The sequence below is a fragment of the Phoca vitulina genome, unplaced genomic scaffold (genome assembly GCF_004348235.1).
Source record: "Phoca vitulina isolate PV1807 unplaced genomic scaffold, GSC_HSeal_1.0 scaffold3, whole genome shotgun sequence".
Classification (NCBI taxonomy): domain Eukaryota; kingdom Metazoa; phylum Chordata; class Mammalia; order Carnivora; family Phocidae; genus Phoca; species Phoca vitulina.
The window spans coordinates 14,840,502-14,858,356 of record NW_022589706.1 but is presented as its reverse complement, the minus strand read 5'-3'; the positions used below and the strand labels follow the sequence as shown (position 1 = coordinate 14,858,356).

General features: G+C 36.5%; 1 protein-coding gene across 1 annotated transcript in view; it reads left to right on the top strand.

The window, feature by feature from the left end:
• DHX15 (DEAH-box helicase 15) overlaps positions 1 to 17,855 on the top strand; it is a 57,100-nt gene that overhangs the window by 10,585 nt on the left and 28,660 nt on the right. The window contains exons 3-4 of the mRNA XM_032400107.1: positions 645 to 838; positions 17,111 to 17,270. Of these exons, the coding sequence (XP_032255998.1) occupies positions 645 to 838; positions 17,111 to 17,270 (354 nt within the window). The remainder of the gene's footprint in view (positions 1 to 644; positions 839 to 17,110; positions 17,271 to 17,855) is intronic.

Genomic DNA, 17,855 nt, shown 5'->3' with positions numbered 1-17,855 from the left:
AATGCGTTGTCGTCATGGCAGCCAACCAACTTGTGCTTGTTGGTATGTTTTCTTGCATCTTTAGGTGCCATTGAATTTGAGATTGACAATTACTGAAATTGACTTTTAAGATGGCACCTAAGGTGTTCTGTTGTGCATACCTTACCTCTCCCGAAGGCAGAAGAATAGGGGTCAGATTCTGCTAGCTTACAAACCAAATTTGAATTTACTTAAAAAGTCATATCTCTGTAACCACAAGGGGTTGTGATTTCTATTTTCACCTGCATTTTGTAATTCAAATTGTATAAGAATTTAATAATTTCTGAGAAAATTTGTGGAAACTCACATATATTATAAAGTAGAATTTTTCATAAGTTGGGTTTTTTCCAGGGTATAGAGAAATGTTTAAGGATGGAACAGTTGACGCTGTAGAGCATATTCAGCACAGCCTCAGTGGGCCTAGCCTGCTCAGGAGTCATATCACTGTATGACCCCTCCTGGCTTGGAGAGTTCATGATATGCTCTAAGTTTGAGTCTTAATACTTTGTGGTGTGCCTAATTGATTTTTGTTTTAAATTAATTGGAATGCAATAAAATACTACATGTTAAATATACCTGATATGCAGGCAGACTAGAATTAATTTAAATGTGAAATTATTTGATAGATTCCACAGTGGTGTGTGGAGTACATGCGATCATTACCAGGACCCAAGAGAGGAGTTGCCTGTACCCAGCCCAGGAGAGTGGCTGCAATGAGTGTGGCTCAGAGAGTTGCTGATGAAATGGATGTAATGTTGGGCCAGGAAGTTGGTTACTCCATTCGATTTGAAGACTGCAGTAGTGCAAAAACCATTCTTAAGTAAGTACTCTCTTTAAAAATGCATACTTTATTTCTCTACTTCTAGTTTTCTGCCACTAGATAGAGGGCTTTGCTAGGAGAGTCTCAAATCATCCAAATTTAAGATAGTCCAGAGAAGACCTTCTTAGACTTGTAAGTGACTTTTTAAGATGGATTCTCTTTCTTGCTAGTAATACATATAGCTGTTCAGTAGACAATGAGCTTCAAAGGTCAGATTTTAGTTATTTGGTGCTGTGTCTTAGGTGAAATGTTCTAGCATTTAAATGTGATAGAAAAGTGATACATCTTAGTAAAAATTATTTTTAGAAAGAATGATGTGTGGGATGGGATAGAAATTATTTGGGGGATAGGGCTTTTCATGTTAATTATATAGCTATTACTGTACATATGTTATGAGCTAAAAGGAGGAATCTTTTGTTGTGTAATATACTCTTGGAGTCTCCTCAAAGTCCTTTACCTTTTCATTTATAGCTGTGGTGCATGATTGACTACCACGTTGAGCTTCTTTCTAATACTTTCTTTAACTGTCCTAATTTTTTTCATCTTACACTTACATTCTGCGTAAGTTGTGAGATATGTTCCCTGACGGTAATTCTTTTGAAAAATCTTCCCTTTTTATTGCTTCTGTTTATTCTGTATATATGTGACATTTAAATCATTTTTAAAAAAATGATTTCTTTGTCACGATGTCATCTCCCTGAGGTTTTTAAAACACAATTTTGGAACAAAATGTTACATGGGCAGTGAAATGAGTCATTGATGGCAGAAATACATACAGTCTTATGGGGGAAATAATATATTACAGAAATTTTCAAATGTATGCAGAAGTACAATAGTATAATGAACTCCCACGTGTTTATCATGCATCTTCAACCATGGTCAGTCTTGTTTCATCCATATCCCAACCTTTCCCTGTCCCATATAATTTGAAGCACATCTTAGACATTATATACTTTCATCTCTAAATATTTCAGTGTACATAGGTCAAAGATACAGTTTCTTATATAGCTATGGTATTCATAACTTTAAAAATTTCCTGAATCAAAACATCCAATCATTCTTCAAGTTTCATGTCAATTTTTTCTAGTTTCTTTGATAAGTATTATTAGAACTTCAGGTTAAAGAATTTTTAATAGCAGCTGGACAGTTATTTAAACCAGCTTGTCTTTGACTTTAAGGCATGTTTTTGGTTTATATCTTAAGCTTCATTGAGTACATCTTTTTAGTTTAGTGATAATCATTATTGTTCACTTGTAACTACGATATAATTGATGACAGAATTACATAAAATCGTAACTTAAGATTTCATACTAATTTAAAATGCAGGTAATGTCATGGACTTGAGGACAGTAAAGGGCAGATTTTACTCATCTTTAGGAGAAATAATTATTTTGACATTTGATTCACTAAGTATTGAATGTTTCTTGGCAAGCCACAGTTGAGCAGGGAAGACGGAATTTGGAAATTGGGAGAGGAAAGTTACATGTAATACTGGGTCAGAGAGAGAGTGTGTGTGTGTGTGTGTGTTAGGAAGTGGTAGGCTTTCAAAAGATGTATGCGTGTGAAAGATTTTGGCTCAGTTAATAGGGAATGACGAGTAACGTATAAATAGTTTCGATAGATCAGAATGAACGTATTTTTGGCATTGTGATGTTTTCTTACGAAATGGTTCCCAGAGGCTATAACTAAACTTTAAAGAAAAAAAGCATACTTAATTCTGGACAGGGCAAACTTACTGGGATATCTTCTAGAATCTGAAGAGCTAGAAGCTAACCTAATGTTGTATTTCAGTGATACTAAATCCTATTTAATAGTATGGAACGAATGATAGTTTTGACAGTAGGAATGCTTCACCAAATGGAGTGTTGTTATGAATCCCTAGATGTATTTTATATTAAAGTCATCAGCTCATTTCTTGAGAACCCCAGATGTTAAAAACAGCTAGAACCTTATCTTAAGGAGGATCAGTTACATAGTTAATTGGGTAGGAAGAGTGAATACTTACGACAGCTATCAGTCTCCTCCTTTAGCTATTCTCATACACAGTTGACCTTTGAGCCACAGGGGTTAGAAGCAAACCCCCCTCCCCTGCACAAATCTGTGTCTAACCTGACTTCCCCACAAGTTATCTACTAATAGCCTGCTATTCACTTCACCAATAACAAACAGGTAACGCATATTTTGTATGTTATGTATGTATTATCTACCATATTCTTAGAGTAAGGTATGGGAAAAATCATAAGAAAATAATTTACAGTCCTATACTGTATTTATTGAAAAAAATCTGTGTATGAGTGGATCTGTGCAGTTCATACCTGTGTTGTTCAGGGGTCAGGTGTGGATATAAAAATGCCTAGGAATCCATTATTTAGCCAGAAAAAAAGGCTTCTAATTTTCACCATAGAAGAATGGTAAAGAGGACTAACTTCTGAGGATTCTGCCTGAGGGACTCAATTCAACCATACTCCTCCTGATGTCGTTGTTGACAGTAAACAGATACTTTTTTACTAATTAAATTTGTTTGAGAGTACTTTAGTTAAATTAGTGTATCTTTAAATCATCTCTATTCACATTAAGAGTCCAAAGGTACTTTTTCTGGTGTTTGGGATATACATCCATAAATTCTAGATTCTAGATCTAATATTGTGCTGTTTTCAGAGAATTGGATCTAGTATAAATTAGTGCACTCTCTGTTAGGAGCCTTAAAAACCTGTCCAGTCCCAGTAGACAAGTAGTTTTCAAGCCGTCACAGGTGTAAATCGTTTTTATATTTCATTTGTTGTGATTTTTGCCTGCTCCCATCACTTTTCTGAAGTATTCCTTTTGCAGTATGCTTAATGTTCCATTTTGGCTTGGAAATTATGAACAAAACCCCCCAAAAAACAAGTGAGATAGCTAAAGAAGAGCACACCAGTCTGTGCAAGATGTTGCCAAGTTTGTGACTTGTCAGTGAAAAATATCTTAATTCACTTTAAGGAAGAAGAGATGATATACTCTTGCAGTGGATTTTAAGAAGCACTTTGGAGTTGTGACAAATTTTAAGAAATCTGTTCATTTATTTTGAGGGGGCTGATAATTTTTTTTATGGAATAAAACAGTTTGATAGTCTTGAACTCTCAGGCAGATATAATATTTGAAGTTGGTAATTTTGTACGTAATTTAGTTATTTCCTTTTTGTACTCTCTCCCCCAGGCTGCAAAATTCTGAGATATTTTGATATTAAGGGAACCCAGTGATGTACATAAGTAATGTTTAGTTAGTCGTACAGTTAATTGAATGACTTCTTTGTGTTGGACAGTGCTAGCTAGTTACAGTACTAAAAAGCAGATCTGGTTCTTGTCCGCATAAAGTAAATACAATTTCATACTGTGATTAGGCTTCTGAAAGAGAATACTGGGGTTTGTATGAAGGCATGATTTGACAATTCAAATTGAAAAGAGAAGATGGAATAAAGGCCTGAGTTGAAAGTAATGGTTTGCCAGGGTAGGGATTGGGGTACAGGGAGCAGAGCTTTCTTGGCAGATGGAACAGCATTTTTTTTTTCTTTTTTTTTTTTTAAGATTTTATTTATTAGAGGGGCGCCTGGGTGGCTCAGTTGGTTAAGCGACTGCCTTCGGCTCAGGTCATGATCCTGGAGTCTTGGGATCGAGTCCCTCATTGGGCTCCCTGCTTGGCAGGGAGTCTGCTTCTCCCTCTGATGCTCCCCGCCCTCTCATGGGCTCTCTTTCTCTCATTCTCTCTCTCTCAAATTAGAGCGTGCACATGAGCAGGGGGAGGGGCAGAGGGAGAGGGAGAAGCTGGCTCCCTGAGCAGGGAGCCCGATGGAGGGCTCGAGCGCAGGACCCTGGGATCATGACCTGAGCCGAAGGCAGACACTTAACCGACTGAGCCACCCAGGCGCCCATGGAACAGCGTTTTTAAAAACTTTCCTGAAGGGGGTAAAAACGGACTTTTTACTTGAGAAGATACTGCAGTTTGTGTATTCTTTAAAGTATCCAAATGATTTGTGTAAGTCAGCATTTCCGTGCCTGATCCCTCGAGAATGATACAAGACTGGTTTATGGACAGTAGAGATAATTAAAGATTGGTTTCTTTCTCTTGCCTAGTTGGAGTGTAAACTCTTTGGGAAAGAGTTTGCGTCTATATCTGTATACTTGCCTTGTGCATGGAACTTCAAAAAAAAAAAACCTGAGATGGAAAAGGCAACAGTGGAGTGTGAAATTTGTCACTACACTGTAGACTGTGGGTGAATCCTCAACATAAATGTGAAAAACGGGTAACTTTTTCATGAAAAGACATTTTTCCTGATTTCTTGGTGGAGAGGGTATGATGATAGAGTGATTTGGTGTATATAATTTGTACTTTGCCTTCTATTCTGAATCTTTTGCTTTTGGGTATCAGATTCATTTCCATATTGGGACCTGTCACAGGCTAAGGAATTAATCTGGGGTAATGTTTATGAAGCAGAAGGTGTTGTAGCTCTTTTCTTCAAGGACGCATGTTTGTTTTTTAAGACCTGCACCATCCTGAGTTGTTTATCGTATATATGTAGCTTCAGGACAAGCAGCTGGAAAAATCAAGAAAAGTTAAGGACAGGACATAGTTTGTATCTATAATCGGGTGATAAGGAGAAACGAACAGAACTTGGGGTCTAAAGGTGTGATAAACCCCTTGTTAAAGCTTAAGGGAGAAAAGTTTTGAATTAACGAGCCAAAGAAGTGCTATTCTACATAATATCAATCAGAAACTTTCCACATTTTTTAATCTCCAAAAGGCAACCTAGACAAGAAGATGAAAGAAAATCTAAAAATATATAGCAAATACGAGATTCCAGTAGGAACACTGCTACAATAAGGAGTTGGCTGGTACAGGACCTTTAAGGTTGACACTGGGGAGGATTTACCAGGCATTGCTGTAGCACGTTCCCATAGCAGATTGTTTGGGGTCTGAGTTAGAAGCACCAACTGCATAAGGACCACTTAAGAGATGCCACAGTGGGTTTCCAATAAGGCAACATTGTTAAAAAGTGTATGAGTTGAGTGTAAAAGGAATTTCAAAAGGAAATAACATCCTAAACCACAGACTCAGATTACAGGGCCGGAGTTGTGTCCCAGCTTTGCCACTTATTAGCTGTGATCTTGGCAATGTTAATTAACCTCCCTGTGTTTATTACTTTTTCAGAAGATAGAGCTGATAATAACTACTCATATGGTTGTTCTGAGATGAAATACATTTATTTGTGTACAGCCCTTAAAGTAACTCCTATCGCCCAGCAAGTGCTAAGTCAACATTTCTACTTTTGCTGCTGCTGATAGTGGTGGTAGATTTCCAGTTTGAGAAATTATTGGATCTTATTAACCAGTTAACCCAGTTAATTAAAAAGAACAAAATCTTAATGAAGTTCCTTTTAATGCAGCACATGAATTACAGTTTGGGGGTTTTAACTTGAATTAAAACTTGGACATTACTTGTCACTATGAAATGAATGAATGAATCCAAATATTATTTTAGGGCTGGAGGTAAGCTGTGAAAATAGGCCTGGTACTTTAAAGACCATTAATTACATAAACATTAATTATAAAGTAATTTATTGAACATCTGTTGTATAGTAGGCTTTATTCTAATTCAAGTATAGCACTGGGATTAGATAAAGGTAGTTTTACTAAATCTTTAGAAAAGGGGTGGTAATAAAGAATAAATGTGGTTATTTACCATTTAAGCATTTCCTTTCAGATTGAAAACTCATCATCGTCACTTAGTATTAGAATTCTTTGTTTTTTATTCATTCATAAAAGCTAACTCGATTTCCTAAAGGTATGCATATATTACATTTGATCTTTGTGTTTATACTTCACTACTTGGCAAGGGTTTAGTTATTAGGAGGCTCTTTGTTTATAGTGCTTAACATCTTAAAAAATATTAAATCAAATGTATGCATTCATACTAGCTTTCTGTAAATTCTGTTGTGAGGATGACAGGCATTTCCTTCAAAACTTGTGAAAACTTGAGGAATGGGCAGTCTATTTTGAAAAAGTGATTTTAGTTGCCTTCTGTTAATTTCTTAGCCATTTCTTTTGCTTGATTACATAGCTAACTGAAACATACCACATATATTTTAGCTGTTTGCCCAAATAAAGTTGTATGCTTTGAATGCTGATCTCAGAACTATGAGGCTGTCTATACAGGTTATAAGTGGGGTTTGCGGTTTTCTGTTTGCTTTCTTTTTGTCCATTTTTTTTGGTATTATAAATGCATTGAAACGTTGTAGATTCCAAATTATTCAAAACACTGTGTGGTACCTTTCCATGTGACTGTTCACATCTAGTGGTTTGTTGTTTGTATCCAGTACTATGTATAGGTTGTTGTGATTGTAGTAGTAGTATTGTTCGAGTGTATCAAGTTGAACTTGGCCCTATATAAATGTTTGCTTATCCCTTTACAAGTGAAAGGAACATTAAGTATACAAAGGAACTGTGTTAGTGTCACTAGTTCTTCTCTGACTTGGTTGGGGACTTAAGCTGTGAAGCACAGCAATTAAAAACGTAGTTTGATTCAGTCACATGAACTATATAGATGATTTCACAGAGGAGAAGGTATTTGATCTGAGCTGAGAAGGGTGGAGGGACTTGCAGATTAACTCAGTGAGCTAGGTTTTAAGTAGAGTAGAAGTTCCTGCGCTACCTTGGTTCACAGCTTCATGCTTAATGTTTCAGTAATTTTTCGTGGTACCCTAGGCCAGAAGAAATGACTCAGAATTCCATGTATTTATTGGTTCAGTCCTAAAAACATCATTAAGTATTTATGTCCTAAATTAGCCCTTTAAACAAATACCACATACACATTGGAAGAAAAATATTTTTATTTCATTCTTAAACCACCGTTATCTTCTAGTGTGGTATCAGTTTTTTAAACTTTGGAGTTGGTTTGGACATTGCCACCTTTACTTACTGTTCTACACTGATATTTGCCTTATGTTTGCTTTTTATTAGAGCGACTATCAAAAGTTCAGCCTTGCAAGGATAATATCTTTGAAAGGAGTATGCATAATGAAGTGCCTCTGCTAGTAGTGCTGTGGCAGCACATGTTGAGTATGGAAAAACGGTAATATAAATTGTTTTGAATCCTAAGGCAAGAACATAATTATTGTTCTCTGGAAATAGGGTATCATTTAACAAATTGAATCAATTTACTGTAGCAAGTTAATATATCTGTTTATACCCAAAGAAGGAAGTAGTTTACTCTTCTCTTGACTGGATATATAAATAGTTGTTAAAGTTCTACAGTAATCTAAACTTGGACTGTGCTAGGGGATTATACATAAGCTGTCCTTTAGGAGATCTTAATATTGAACAACCAGATATCTTTTTTTTTTTAACTGCTGTGTTCACATGTATCAGGTTTGTAAAGGTTTTTTTTTTTTTTTTTACATAACTTCATAGAACTGTATAAATTGAGAAATACAGTGCTAGCATTGTGGATACTGAAGACTTTAAGTTAGTGATGAATCCAAAAATAGCCAGATCACCTAAAAGAGGTAAATAACTTCATTTTAAACTGAGTTATGCTTTATTTTTGTACCTATGCCATATAGAAATAACTGATATTGGAAGAAATTGTTGGAGGAAGGTAATTTGATGACTCTCAGTAGTTACTGAATAAGTATAATAGCATTCTCTGTGAGCATGTTTAAAAGTTGGTAATTGACCATTTCATAATGTTGGCATTGTGAAGTATGGGTAGGGTGTGGTGTTCAGGCTTCACTATATTTATAGTAGTGAAAAGAGCTGTATTTTATAAAGTCACTAATACTATATATAGTTCTTTTCTTCTGATATAGTTCCTGCTAAGTGCAAGCTGTTTTAGCTTTGTCATTCTTCTGTTTCTTTTACTGTTGTCATTCAAAAAGTATTCCACTGGTAGGGGCTGCTTTTATTTTTTTTAGAGATTTTATTTTTAAGTAATGTTTACACCCAGGGTGCCTGGGTGGCTCAGTCGTTAAGCGTCTGCCTTTGGCTCAGGTCATGATCCCAGGGTCCTAGGGTCAAGCCCCTCATAGGGCTCCCTGCTCTGCGGGAAGCCTGCTTCTCCCTCTCCCACTCCCCCTGCTTGTGTTCCCTCTCTCGCTGTGTCTCTCTCTGTCAAATAAATAAATAAAATCTTAAAAAAATAATAATTTCTGCACCCAGCATGGGGCTCAAACTCAGAACCCTGAGATCAAGCGTTGTATGCTCTACCTACTAAGCCAGCCAGGCGCCCCATGTACTGATAGGGGCTTTAAACAAAAATAGGTTATATGGTAGAGGGAAAATACATATATTTTTTGGTTATGGTCTATTTCAGAAGTCTTGCTCCATTGTAACTTAAAGAATACTACATACTGTTTGTGCAGGCATTTTAATATACGTAGTTTTTCTTTAATAGAGGCACTCATAGGACTTGATTGGATTGTAGTGGGTTAATCTAACAGTTTTAGTAGTAAATAGTAAAAATTTATACAAACCTTAAACTTTTTTAAAATTTTAATTTAAAACCTGTACATTCATTCATCAGTCTTTTAATGTAGGATGAACACCATTTTCTTGAATATGGGCCCTTTGTTTGGAGTTCAGTTAGGCAGTTAAAATGTCTAGATCTTACAGTGGTATTTAAACTTCAGACACTTGGAAAATACATATGTGTTACTTTTCTGGAATTCAAGAGAATTGAATCTTGAATTCTGGAATTCCAGACCCCTTTCACTTTTTTATAGTTACGTCACACATTGATACTGTGTGTGTGACTCATCTTTTTCGAGCTTTTCTGAAGCATATAACAGGAAACATCTGTACAACTCTCTTTTCTACACTAAGAGCTTACCATTTCATGTCAGATATAATTATGTTGATCCAACTGGAAGGGACAGAAATGTGGCTACCACAGTATGTTGTACAGAGGTAAGGTTATCCCAAGGATTTATCAGGTGAAGGTTAGTTAAGAGCATAGCGTACAATTCTATGTAGAGTATTCAACAAGTGCCTAACAATTGGTATACTAGGTGCTCTAAGTACATTCTTTTAATTTAAACAAAAGCCACCATATTCTCATTTTACAAATGGCGTATTAGAGAAGTTGATCTTGTTCAAGATCAGAAGCCAAGAAGAAGGCACGGACTTGAACCTAGGTTTGTCTTGCAATAGGGGTGATTCCTTAACCACTGTATGTGGTGTTAATCCTCATCTCCATGTAATTCTTCTATGTGTAAGTATTTGTGAAGTGTTGCTAGGTAATTTGGGAAGCAGTAAATCTAATTACTCAGATTAAACAGTGCCAATCATTTATAATAAACTTCGAAGCAGTTACCAAGAATTTCTTTGGGTCATGCTGAGTCAAGTTTTGGATTCTTTAGAAACACAGTTTTTTTGTTTTGTTTTTTTTAAAGATTTTATTTATTTATTTGACAGCTAGAGAAGGAACACAAGCAGGTGGGAGTGGGAGAGGGAGAAGCAGGCTTCCCCACGGAGCAGGGAGCCCAATGTGGGGCTCGATCCCAGGACCCTGGGATCATGACCTGAGCCAAAGGCAGACGCTTGACGACTGAGCCACTTAGGCGCCCCATAGAAACACAGTTTTGATTTAGCTGCATGTGCAGTTATGCCAGAATAAAGCCTGTACTTTGAAAGGTAACCAGGTCCTAACAGTATTGCAAGAGCACTACCTATCTAGGATTTTCGGAATATATTAACTTAATTGTTATAGCAGGGCTGGTTCAAGACATGGCTGCTGATTTCACTTATATTGCTCTAGAACAGTAAATACAAAGTTGCCTTATTTTTTTTAATGACTATAGTTTGTTTTATTCTATTGATGGGCACTTGGATTTGCAGTTTTTGCTATTAAAAACACTTGTTGGGGTGCCTGGATGGCTCAGTCAGTTGAGTGTCTGCCTTCGGCTTGTGTAGTGCTCTCGGGGTACTGGGATGGAGCCCCACGGCGGGCTCCCTGCTCAGTGGGGAGTCTGCTTCTCACTTCCCCCCCCGTTTCTTTCTCCCCTTCCCCCTGCTTGTGCTTTCTCTCTAATAAATAAATAAAATTAAAAAAAAATACTTGCCCTTAGTACCCTCCTAACAAAACCTTATACACACATTTTTTCACACATGCACACGTATATATCTGAAATGAATTCCCTACAAATGAAATTGGTTGGGTTACAGGGTATGTTTGAATTTTATTAGTGCCAGATTGCCTTCCGTAGAGATTTATCTACTCTGACCAGTAAGGAATGAGCAAATGAGTGTCTGTTTCTGTATCCTTGCCAACATTGTATTGTGGAACTTTTTTATTCTTTGTCAGTATTGTAAGTGAAAAATGGAATATTATTATGGTTTTAATTTGCATTTCTTTTGTATGAAATTGAGCATCTTTATATGTATTTATGAGCCATTTGTGTTTCTTTTTGGGTCTCAGACTATTGCTTTTCTCATCTTCCCAGAAGTGTTGCTACCTGCTTGACTGTCATTTGTAAGGTGCTATTTTAAAATGCATCCCAATCACAGAGAAGGTAAATTTGAAAAAATGTACAGTATTATAGGATTAGTGAAACTTGGAGTTTGTCCATCTTTCTGTGGTCAGTTGGCCTTTTTTATATTGATTGTAGGAGCTTTTAACAGAATTAGCGTTCTAGATATCAGTTGCAATTTTCTTAACAAAATTGGCCTTCTGGATTTAAGTTCCAATTTTTGCTCACTTTGCCATGTTTCTTTGCTTTGTTTATCACACTTCATGCCATGTAGAAACCTGAATTTTATACAGGTGTTTTTAATTAATTGAATTAGTTGAAGAAGATGTATTCAGTGTATTGAACAATTATTTGAATCCATGTGTTCTAGTATTTTGTTTTTGTTTTACACATCTTTGATCAATTTGGAACTTTTTTTAGGGTGATATAAGGTTTGAGGTAGGGATTTAGGAAGGTTCACACTCTCTGTCTCTCTTAATACATTCCTACACCAGAGGAAATAACACTAAGTTATTGGGAATTGTTTCCCCACATAGACATAATTTTTCATTACTTATAACTTGAGCATTAGTTATTGACATTCATTAAAGTTATGAATAATCTGATAACAGAGTTTATTAAAAATTTCTGGCATACATTTTGGGAAACATTTTCACCATTCTGTGCATCTTTTTTCTTTATGATTTTTTTCTTTGAACCAGACAACTTGAGAAATTTTTCAGAAAATTATAAATATATGTAAACACAAAACTAAACAATACCTTTGCAGTCTGTAATGTTTTATCATACTTTATTCACATTGGAATTGGTGAAATTGGCTAGGGATCAGGGTTGGCAGTTGGCTTGTAGTTGTACTATGCCATTTGCATGTGCGTATTGCAAAAAAATACTCAAGCTAAGTTCATACTACTCAGCACACTGAATTTTTTTGTTTATTTTATTAATTAAACAGTCATGGTTGAAAATATGAACTGTGTCTGACTTACTCTTCAGGGATCTTTTGCTGCTTCAGGCATGTATTTAACCTGCCTCTTGTTTAACTTGATTTAGACTGGTGCTTCTCATACTTCAGCAAGCATCAGAATCACATGAAAGCTTGTTCGAACAGATTGCTATGCCTCATCTTCACAATTTCTGATTAAGCAGGTCAGGGGTGAGACCCAAGTTTTGTATTTCTAACCAGTTCACAGGTAATACAGATGACTCTTTAAGCAAGTTTTTGTTTCAAAACAGAAGAACACTGGATAATAGGGTATGCAGTCAAATGCAGAGTTTGACTCTCCTATGCAGTTTTTGATTATTAGCCTATTGTTGAAACTTCAAAATTGGGTGATCACAGTTTTATTATTGTGACACCCTGAATGCCTTAGTCTGGTTAAATATTCCATTAGTACTATGGAAGGTAGTAAAACTTAAAAGGAAAATGGCTATGGCTTTTATAGGATCATCAGTACCCTGGTTCTGTCTTTTTCTGTGCTTTGTGTTTGGTTACCTTTTTTTTTTTTTTTTAAAGCAGAGGGCTTCATATATCTAGTAGTATAGCAAGTCATTGGGTGACTTCTTTTTTCTCAGGATTAATAAAGACCTTAATTTCACACACACAAAATTCCATGCATAATTTAAAAAAAGAAACGAAAACAAGGAAAAACCATAAAGGATACAGGGGAACAATTCTGTTAATACACAGATAAAGTGCTGTTCTGTACAAAACAACAGAAAGAATCAGAATCAAGTCACTCTAAATATAAAGAAAGAAAATCACCTCAAATACTGTGCTAAAGTTGCCAGTAATTCTGGTAGTGGCTTAATTAGGCAAAGTGTAGGACCCTTCCTTCTGTTTTTCTCTTTACAGCATAAGTAAACAACAGTGACAACAGGCCGGAGGAGTCTAGATGGAAGGACAAACCCAGAGGGGGAGGGAAACCTGGGGAGGGATAGGTGTGTGGTCTTGCTCCCAGCCTCGCCTCTGTTCTTGACATAGGCAGGTCAGTTGATTGGTCTTTATTATTTTGACATTTGACCTATTGAACTTGGGTCTTAATCCAGAGCCTCATCCTCTCTATTTTTTGCCAGTGAACATGTCTATACTTCGAGCCTCTTAATGTACTTTAAGGAAAGTCCAATATTCCTAAAATCAACTGCTTATGTTCATACTGGCACACTTTTTATTTAGAACTTCAAAACTTCAGACATACGGCACACATAGAAAGAAAAATTTACCGTGTATAAATACGATAACAACGGAAAAGACTACCTGAAATCTAGTATTGAAAGCATGCCATAAAGATTGTTGGTGACACACAGCAAAGAATTGTCCCAAAACTCTGAAGGCCCAACAAACTGTAGTTTTCCAATAAAACAAAAATGTATGTTTTTCAGATGTTAAATAAGGTATACTAATAGAGACAAAATTAGAATTTTGAGGTGACTCATGAGAAAGATGTTGGATGGCAGAAATCTGTTCAGTTTTGGTACACACTTAAAGAGAGCATTACTCAGTGTTACAGTAAGATAGGGAGGAGGAAAAGGACATACCTGTTTTGGGGGGACACTTATGTGACTTGCATCTGGTACTGGGTTGTTGAGTTTTTAAAAAATCTCTCTATATAGAAGACCCAGATGTACTTGGGGGGTCTAGCTCTGTTTCCCTGATTTAAAAGGCTACTGGGGTGCCTGGGTGGCTCAGTTGGTTAAGCCTCCAAATCCTGGTTTCGGCTCAGGTCATGATCTCAGGGTTGTGAGATCAAGCCCCACTCTGGCTTCACGCTCAGTGTGGAGTCTGCTTGAGATTTTCTCTTCCTCTGCCCCTCTGGCTGTTGTTTGTGCGTGTGCACGCGTGTGCTCTCCTCTCTCTCTCAAATAAATAAATCTTAAAAAAATTAAAGGCCACCTAAGGTTTGGGGGTCAATTAAATCAGGGCAAAAAAAAAGTTTGGCTGACTAAGAGCATGCCCTGCAGTCATTTCAGAGGACAAAGAAAAGAGCAGTAGTACTTATGTTTGTTTTAATATTACCTCTTTTCAGTAGATCACAAATGAGCTTACAAACTATTTTTTCTGTATGTTTCCAACCCCCAACCCCACACCAGGTAACTTTTTGCTATTGTATTTATATGTACATTTTTCTTGGACTTTGAGGAGAGTGTGTTTGTATAGGAGGGGCCCAGGATTGGGGATCAGTACACTGATACTTAGTCTTAAGCTATTTAACTAGTTTTGAGACCCTGGGAAAGTTAACTACTGATAGTGAATTTTCTACACTGGAAAAGCGGCAATATTGATTATATTTTTAAGAGACCTTTCATCTTTAAAACATTTTAGAGGGTGTGCACACGCAAGTGGGTGGGAGACAGAGGAAGAGAGAGTCTCAAGCAGACTCCCTGCTGAGCGCAGAGCCCAACTCACCTTGGGGCTCCATCTCACAACCCTGAGATCACTACCTGAGCTGAAACCAAGAGTCGGACGCTTAACTGACTGAGCCACCCAGGTGCCCCTACAGATGTAATTTTTCCCGAAGCTCTCTATTGCATACAATATTCCTACATTCCTGTGATGCAGGAGAGATCACTGGGTGATGATCAAATACCGAGACAACTGTTAGGAGTCTGTCTCTGGAGTCTGGAAGTCAGAGGGTTTAGTTGACCATTTAACTTAGTACATATATTATGCATACTTTCTAATAAAACAAGGCAAATAGTAGTTCCATTAACGTGCAATATCTCTGTTCTGCCATTTGCAACACTTCCCTTCAGAAAAATATAAAAGAATGAGTATTTGGGTTAACTGTGCTTTTAAATGCCCTCTACACTGTTGTGGTTGTGTGAAGCTTGAGGAATGTAAGAGGAAAAAGATCAAAATAAAGAGGGTGGCTTTTTTTTTTTTTTTAAATGAGTTTCAAGGAGTTTTCAAGTTAAGCCTGATACTTTTATCAGTTCTGTGACTTCACCTTTTTAGTACGTGAGATTGAGGTACATTTTTACAATCTGAGGGTTTTAAAACTTGTAGCGGTTTGGTGGTGGGTATTACCTGGGAATGCTTGAACTTGATCTAGCTGTCCGTATTTCACTTCAGATAAGTAATGTGCTATTGTTGGAACTATGTGTACTGGGTTTCTTTGCTAAATAAAATGTCTTCAAAAAGATTACACTGGGATTCCATGTTGAAATGAGTAAGCTTGGATACTGAGCAGCATGGTGTACATTTGATGGTATTTAAGCAAATATTTATTGTTTGGAGAGTGACCAGTTCGTTTTTTTTTTCCCCCTATGAAAGAACAGACAAGAGCTTTGTGGAATCTGAGGAAGTTACTCACAAGCAGATGAAACTGTATTATGTTTTGCTACTGAGATAATGTGCAAAAGGATTGCCTATCTCATGTCAGTAAGCTGAAGTCAGGAGAAATTACTAAATGTCCTCAAATAGATCAGAGGTACTTCAAAGCACCTAGAGGCTATAGTGTAGCTGATTCATGTGCTGTGCTGCACTGTCGTTAAGCCATTGAGTCATAGTTTAATTGGCACTTTTTTCTTTCATGGTCTTAATATAAAATAATCTTCAGGTAATTCTGGGTCAACTGTAGAAATGTAGTTTATTTTAAAAAATATGGCCAAAGAAGAAAGAAGCCTAAAATATATAGAGTAAGGATGGGTTTGTTTGCCAAAAGTCTTACTAAATTTAGAAGTTCAAGTGAAATAAGGAGAACGATTCACTTCTGTACATTGTCAATTTGGTGAACTTCACTGCGCCAACAATCGCATTAGCTAAAAATACCAAGTTGGTCCATGAAAGATTAGGTTAGACTCATGTGTGAAAAATAAAAACCCAAAATAGTGAAGTTGGAAATGATGACTTCACATTTTTATACTGCTTTTAAATTTGTAAATAAAACCATGAATTGAATGAACTGTGACTTCAGCCTCTGCAGGTCGACTTTGTTTTGTTCCTGTGCCAAACTCTGGGGATAGTTGTTTTGTGTTAGTGACAGTAGCAGCCAGAATAGCATGGCTAGGAGATGGCTGGCCCGTAACACTGTTTGCAAACCACCCTGCATCTGAGTGCTGGATTAGCTGTTTCATCTTGAGCCATCTCTAAACCTGGTTTCCCTCTCTGCTTCGTTGATTTAGTGGGTGTCCTTTGCCTTTTCTCTTTCATATGTATTTATCAACATTTCTAGTGCTAATGCTGCTCCTTATTCCATGAATACATCACATTGTGCTTCTTTGCCATCATGTCATTGAATTGGATGGGACTGGGGCAAACAGAGATGGTAGACTTTTGTGCTCTCTCAGCCCTTTTGAACCAAGGAAGGCTATTGTTAGCTTAAGTGGAGAATTACTGAAGTTTTAAAGAAATGTACTTTTGCATGTGGTAACATTTTAGTGATGTGTGGTTATAAAACAAAGTGGCTTCTTAGTTTTGTTTTGCAGGTCAAACATTTACGTTTTAAATTTTGTTTTTAAGAAACTCATTTAAGTGATGCATTTTGCTTTGGCATTTGTATGAAACCATGTGATCATTATATTCCATAAGCAGATTTACTCTTGTTTTCTTAATGCATTTCAGTATTACAGTCTCAGTTGACAAGATTTGATAGTGTATAACTTGTTTGATACTCTTAGAAGTTTTTCTTCATGTTTAATTTTGCAATTGATTATGAAACAATAGTACATTTGTTTTGGGGAAAATTTCATTTTGATTTTCCTGATGTCTTTGCATGTCATGAAGTTTAGTTTTAAAATGTTCTAAATGAACCTTGACCAACTGTGTTTTGTGAATATAGGTATATGACTGATGGGATGTTACTTCGTGAAGCTATGAATGATCCCCTCCTTGAGCGTTATGGTGTAATAATTCTTGATGAGGCTCATGAAAGGACTTTGGCTACAGATATCCTCATGGGTGTTCTGAAGGAAGTTGTAAGACAGAGATCAGACTTAAAGGTGAAGTAATTTTTTTACTCATTTGTTTCATAAAAAAAGGTATATATAAAAAACAGGGAATACATGCCAATCACTCTAATCAACTATAAAATACCAAGTGTAAAATAAGGAACCAGTAAGTACCTACATTGTTGTTATTCTTCGTTTCTGATGTACGTAGCTATGTCTTCATGTGTGTTCTTGGTATGATTCCACTTTTTAGTAATGTATTTTTAAGCCAGATCTTTTCCATTTCTAACCCACCTGTGTTTTCTTATGATCTAATAACATGGTGGTTTTATAACCCTGCTGCTCACCCTACCCTTCATTAAATACAGAAACCTCAAATCTTTGTCCTGTCTCAACATAAACACACCCATTATAACTCAGTCATGTTGGGTAGTAGGAACAGCTATACCCAGAACAAGCAAGCCACTCCTCAGAAATGTGCTCACTTAACCTAGTTTGCTTGGTTTTTTTTTCTGTCTGTTATACTGCTACTACCCTGGTCAGTGTTACTCTGTTGATAAGGGCCTAAAACGGACTGAATTTTCTGACCTTTTTGCCTCCCAGAGTTTATGAAGTGCCTCTTTGCTGTGTGTGTGT